The sequence below is a fragment of the Polyodon spathula genome, chromosome 10, assembly GCF_017654505.1.
Source record: "Polyodon spathula isolate WHYD16114869_AA chromosome 10, ASM1765450v1, whole genome shotgun sequence".
NCBI lineage: Eukaryota > Metazoa > Chordata > Actinopteri > Acipenseriformes > Polyodontidae > Polyodon > Polyodon spathula.
The window spans coordinates 37,401,148-37,407,930 of NC_054543.1; the positions used below are offsets into that span (position 1 = coordinate 37,401,148).

Consider the following 6,783-nt stretch of genomic DNA (forward strand, 5'->3'; position numbering starts at 1 on the left):
GAGCAAAAAAACAAAACAAAACAAAAAAAAACTGCTCTGCTGCTCTGGCTTTTCTGTTCCATACCACATCATAGACTGTTATTGCTGTGTTACCAGTTTGACAATGTGGGCAATAATCCTTACACTATCAGTGCACTAGAGCAGACATTGGGAACTTTTGTGAAAACAACTCTGTCGATTTCAAGATTTCGCCATTTTGTCAAAAGTCCTAAAATTGGATTACTTTTCTTTTTTATATATTCATGTCGTGGCAACGTTTCCCCACCCTGGGTGGGGGACCCGATAATTGCAACAAAACTCCACAATGCAGGTACAACTGTACAATGTGCCAGTAAGGGGGGCCCATGGACTTGTATTATTCACGTTGGCACACTTGCGACGTAGTGTTTAAAATGTATATTTGTATTTAGGCACAAGGATTGCACAGCACTTCACCTGCAGGTAAAATGTAACATGTGAGCACGGGGAACTGCACTTTTATTAATTCACGTGGAGTTATACCGAGACTCCAATTGAATGACTGATTAGCAATCGAGCCTCGGTACAGCTGCATAAAAGCAGCATGTTTTCACTCACTCGGGGCTGTGTGTTCCATGAGTTGAGAACGGGTGTGGAGAGGACAGAATTTAAAACGATAACTAAACGTAAATATAAAACCATTGTTTTGACTGTTTGTCTGTTTGTTTAAGTGTTTGTCCGTTTTGTTTGTCTATTTATTTTGGCGTCAAGTGCCAAGTCCCGTTTTTTGTACCATTTTATTTTATGATAATACACCGCACAGCAGCGCATCCATTTATCATTTCATGTCTTAATACTTTGTTTCTTCTGGTCTAACGACACCACTACAGTCGTCTTTGTCACATGTGGACGTAACATACAACACAACACTTTGCCACAGTACATTATAAACAGTTGTAGCAAAATGTGGGGACATGTAATACTATAATTTTCGGAACCCCGTTACTTACTCTTTGAGTAGTAATTTTATATAATACAAACTAGTTACAAATGGTATTCCTATATTTAAAAAATTATATTTCACACAAGAGTATTGATGGCATATAGAATAATTTTAAAAATATTATTTATATACTGTCACCTATCATTTCTATCTTCCCAGTGCTATAGTATGAAACAGTGGCAGGTTTGGATGACAGTGTGTGCTCATCCTCAATCTTACCTTACTCGTCCCTAAAATCCCACATTCCCAGAACTGCATAAGAACACATTTAGTTGTAACACAGTATATATCTGGTTACAATTCACGACTTGGATATTAGACAACAGCTTTTGCAGGTTTAACATTATCCTTGGCAAGCACGTAATCAGCAATTAGCGTCGGCATGTAAGAAAGAGGGAGCCAGAAGAGTTTGGCGTCCCATCCAGGAGAGTATCGTGTTCGTGGATAGACAGCTGAGATAGCGTGCTCCATACAGCTCACTACCTTCATCAGGTCTGGGTCAGGCAGTTTGGCCATTGTTGCCTTTATTAATTTCAACACTGCAATGACAAACACAGCAATATGTGAGTGGCCTTTAGAAAAAGGGAAAGTGGAAAACATATTAATAATAATTCAAAAGGAAGGTATTCAAGACACATCCAGAGGAAACAGTTGGAGAGCTGACATGGCATGATCAGTCTACGTGTAAAAGGCTATGTGAGGTGCCCATGCTCTTAGAGCAGGTAGTTTATATACTGACAATGTTCGGTGTGTTTGTAGATACTCCAGGTGCTGCAGATGTTCCTGAAGCTACTGTCTGTTATACATTTATTTTTATTTATCAATGATACAGAGGCACAATATATGTCACAATACACACATATATGTAATGCGAATGTGTAGTCACAAAAAAAAAAAGGATACCCTTTTCCACATAATCACTTCCGTAATCATCTCTGACCTCCTGTGGCAGTTTATCCCAGAGATTGTGAATGTTTTTTTCTATAATCTCAGCACTAGTAACTGTTGTTTTGAAAAATCCAGGTTCAATGCACAGAACCTTGATCCCGAAAGCACCCAGGTTTCTCCTGTCAAATAAAGGGGTTGGAAACTTTTAACACACTTTGGCCAGAGCATCTCTTAGCCAAAAACAATTTATTGGAATGTGCACTGTTCTCCAAATGCATATTAGTAAAAAAAAAAAAAAAATAAATAAATTACAATGACAGATTCTCATTATCTACTGTATACTTACAAATATGAATACACAAATGTTGTGTTTACGTATATGGAATAATACTAGCATGCAACAATTATTTAATCAAATGTGTACAGACAATTCATCAATCAAAAAAAAATGTGCTTCATTATTTACTGTTCATCCCTTTTAAAGGGTGCGTCATTAATTTAGCTAGTTTATCAATTTCCATCTATTTTATGGTGCAAAATACAATAGTTTTACCATTTGTCCTTCATCATCAAAACTGGTACCATCTTACCTAAAAAGACACTATGGATATAAAGGACTTTATAACAAACAGCAGGTCAGAAAGACCCCATTCACTTGTAATTTAAGGTGGCCTAGGGCCAACCTAGATTTAGGCCATTGTTTCGATGTGGCCCAGGGCCTTACCTTTACATACATATGAACGCAAAGCAGACGTAAGGCTGCCTTTTCATATGACATGACCAATTTGGTTTCGTTGCTCAATACTCCTACACGCGCATAACATAAATAGAAAGGTGAATGCTCTGCTAGCCAAGATGGCAGTGGATCAATATTGAATGGTAATTATTTCTACATTATACAACTTTAATTATAAAAATATTACATTTTTAAAAATCTAGTGGGTTAACGTTCAGGTTGTTTCTTTCACATAATATACACGCTACAGTGCATTCATAACTAAGATTAATTTGTCACAATGACCTTTTCTTCCTGCTATTTAGTAAATAAGCGATAAATATAAAAACTGCAGGATTGTGGATCTCAATAACTATCAATAATGCTGCAACTTGGCATATTCAGCCACCATTGTTTATTTTGCACGCAATGACATACATAGCTACAGAAGTGTGCGCGTCACATTAAAATACCGATCATTTCTTTTAGCTGCTTGCTTTTACGCATGCATAAAATCCTGTTCTCATCCACAAATACTAAGATTGTTGATGCACCATAACATTAAGTCAAAATAGTCAATAATCTATATAGTTTATTTTTATTTATATACCATAAAATTGCTACTGTGTTGCATTGAAAAAAAAATACAATAATATCTGCTACAAATCAACAATTACTGTATATTCCAGTAGCTCTTCCACTTCCATAAAAAAAAAAAAAACAAGCAATTCACCACATTTATGCCTGCTTTTCAGTCACATATGTGAACGTGCACAGGCGGCTTAAACGGAAGTGTGAACGGGGTTGCAGACCTAATTATGCATCAGCCCCGAGGCAGCCCCTGACAGACACAAATTAAAAGTGCACTGCAAAGTTATACAAAATGTAACCAAAAAAAGCCTACCTCAGACTATCATTAAAGGCTTCAACAGCATATTTAGAAATACAGTAAGCTCCACCAACTGGGCTTATTCTTCCAAAGACACTAGCAACATTTACAATTCTTCCTCGGGATTTCTTAATGAGTGGGATAACACTCAGTGTCACCTCTATTACTCCCATCAAATTCACATCCAGCATCTTTTTGTAGTCCTGTATTGTGAGCCAGTCACATGGACCAGCAGGCACAGACACCCCGGCATTGTTGACAAGACCCCACAGACCTAGAAAACAAAACAGCACAAGAGCTACCTGCCAGTCTGGAAATACTTAACCCCCCCCCCATGGAATAAGTAAAAACAATATGGGTTAGAATACGAGAAAGAAACTGATTCAGTACAAAAAAAAAATCATTTTAGTAATAATTTAGCTAATAATTTTAGACTTATTTTTTATTATTAAGATTGAAACTGGACATAACACACTATATCAATCAGTTGAGCATCTTAAATGTATTATTTCATATTAGTACTTTTTTTTTTTTTTTTACCCCTTATTACTAACAAACAAAACAAATAATTTACCTGCTTCTCCAACTTTTGACTTTATAAACGCTGCAGCTTTCTGAATGCTTTCAGACTTTGCCACATCAACATGAATTGTTGTGAGCTTTTTAGATGAGCTTTTTTTCAGATCATCTTCGCCCTTCTCTGTAAAGCAGGCAGCAATCACATGGTAGCCTAGTTCGTCTAGGCGTTTAGCCAACAAGTTTCCAAAGCCGGAATCACAACCAGTGATGAATACGTATTTGTCAGACACGTTTGGAACCCTTTTCGTCTCTCTGTACCAGCGGTACAGGGCTACTAGTGCAACCACGCCAATAAGATATAGAAACATTGCTAGAAGAAATGGCACAACATGTATTTATGAAGAAGTGTTGAAAAGATAACCTAAAAACATCTCAGTGTCAGGGCAGAAACTGCTTTATTTATTGACTTATTCCGGAATTCTTTTAAAACCAGCACAAGTACCCCCCCCCCCCCCCCCCCCCCCCCCCCCACCACCCCCCCCCCCCACCCCCCCCCCCCCCCCCCCCCCCCCCCCCCCCCCCCCCCCCCCCCCCCCCCCCCCCCCCCCCCCCAAAAAAATTGGTTTTATAATACCGTTGTATGCCTTGTATTGACACGGACAGCATGAGCTATATGAGGTTAACTGTGTATACTGTAAACCTCAACCCTGTGTTCAGAGCTCAAAATTTTGTCAAGTAGGTAAATGATTACACCGTGTAACAATTTTTTTTTTGTTCCTGGGTAGTAAGTGTTATTTACTAATTGCTTATGCCTCAATAGTATATAAAATTGATATTATTCTCCACAAACTTTGCATTTGTGACCAGGACAGGTACATTTCAAAATTTCACTATTTCGTGAAAACGAGCGCTTTTGCGTCTTTTCGTTCACATAAAGTCAGAAAAAAACAACATATGAATCCAAATTAACATGTATTTGTACTAAAGTAATACAAAAATGACTACAAAAGATTTAGAAGTGAGTAGTTTTTCGAGATTTACGATTATACTGTATTTACAGTTGTTTTTTTCTGACTTTATGTGAACGAAAAGACACAAAAGAGCCCGTTTCCTCTTTGGAAATAGGGATATTTTTAAATTTACCTGTTCTGGTCACAAAAGCAAAGTTTGTGGGGAATATTAGCCATTTTCTATACTTTTGAGGCATAAACAATTAGGAAATAACACTTACTACCCAGGAACATAAATTGTGTTACATAGTGTTATCAGCTCCAATGGATTTGTCAAATTCAATATTTGTTTGAAATACAGAAAGACTCACTCAGGATTGACAGAGCAAATCACAGTGTACAATAAATTGTGTGTGTGTGTGGCCCAATCCCCGTAGAATACTTTAAACCGTATTAGCTGCTGTTGACATAATTGTATTATACTACACCATTGGTGGATCAGACTGTGAAACCGCTAGGTGTTTGATTTAAATATAATACAGTTATCTATCTATCTATCCAGCAAGTGTTGCTTTATATATATATATATATATATCCCTCAAACTTCAAAAAACTTTTAAAAATCTAAGAAAATTCACTTACTTGCGCAATACCTCAGCTACCATCCACCTTGGAACCAAGTCCACTAAACTCAGCAACTGGGACTTGGAATTCAGCCAGAACTGCGCCTTGCGTGTTTGTTCAAATGCCTGTATAAACAAAACTAGCTCAGTCGTCGCCCCTGATACAGAATTATGAACGTAACAAACTGAAACAATTAGGCAATGCATTTTGTGGCACTCACAACCAGATCTATGCGCAAACCAATACTTAATGTATTTACATATCGCACCCGAAGAGGCCTTCTGTCACGATACATTGGTAGCAAGTACAGTATTTAGACTATCTGCATAATTACAAAAAAAAAAAAAAAAAAAAAAAAAACTGTACTTAAGGAATCTGTTACAAAGCTACTTCCTCTCGGTGCAAAAACCAAACATAATAATGACCCATAGACATTGCCTAAGTCGAAGCGTGGATCTTTTACTAGATACTAAAAAGTGAAAACAAAACGCATATATTAATACTCTTCAAAACATTATTTCATAATTTAAAGTTACCCTGCTTAGCTTCCCACATCAAATGACATTGACCGTAGTTGGTTGTGTGGGCGTAGTATTCAACACAGAATAGTAAAAGCTGGAACAGGCTGTGTCATCAAGAGTATCGCTGCAAAACGAAGCTCCTAAACAGCGTTGCCAGGTCTCAAGATAAGAAAAAGCAGCTAAACAATCCAGAAACAGGCACAACCATTGTTAGAGTATGGGTGTTTATGCAAATTCCAACCGCGGTTTTCAAAAAAAAAAAAAAAAACAAGTCCACAGGGTAGGTTACACGCTTCATTGACCCTCAACACCACAGAACTATAGGGTCAATTGCAACGAACTTGCAGAGTTAGCACGGAGCTGTGTACTAACCACGGGATCATCACGGTCAGCCCCAGTTTGTCTACTCCTTTCAGTTCGTTGCAACTGACCCAAATAGTTCTGTGCTCAACACCAGTGCCAAGAATAACAAATTACGTAACTTCCAGTGTCAATCACACATAACGGTTAAAAGAAAAGGAAGCAGGAAGGTTTATTTTAATTTGTACTGTTCATATATATATATATATATATATATATATATATATATATATATATATATATATATATATATATATATATATATATACACACACTGCATACAATAACTGTTTGAAACAATTAAATTGGTGATTAATTAAATAATTAACTTTCTATTACATAGTAGTAATACTTAC

The 6,783-nt window shown here is 37.0% G+C and overlaps 1 protein-coding gene across 1 annotated transcript; it reads right to left on the bottom strand.

Annotated features, from left to right (window-relative positions):
* Window positions 1–728: 728 nt before the first annotated feature.
* Window positions 729–6,509, bottom strand: LOC121322244 (retinol dehydrogenase 7-like). The gene is made up of 6 exons (XM_041261925.1): window positions 6,083–6,509; window positions 5,565–5,671; window positions 4,028–4,342; window positions 3,469–3,727; window positions 1,865–2,028; window positions 729–1,500 (listed from the first exon to the last, which is right to left on the bottom strand). The coding sequence occupies exons 3-6, from the start codon at window positions 4,338–4,340 to the stop codon at window positions 1,277–1,279; spliced, it is 960 nt and encodes a 319-aa protein (XP_041117859.1). The 5' UTR covers window positions 4,341–4,342; window positions 5,565–5,671; window positions 6,083–6,509; the 3' UTR covers window positions 729–1,276.
* Between the last annotated feature and the right edge of the window lie 274 nt (window positions 6,510–6,783).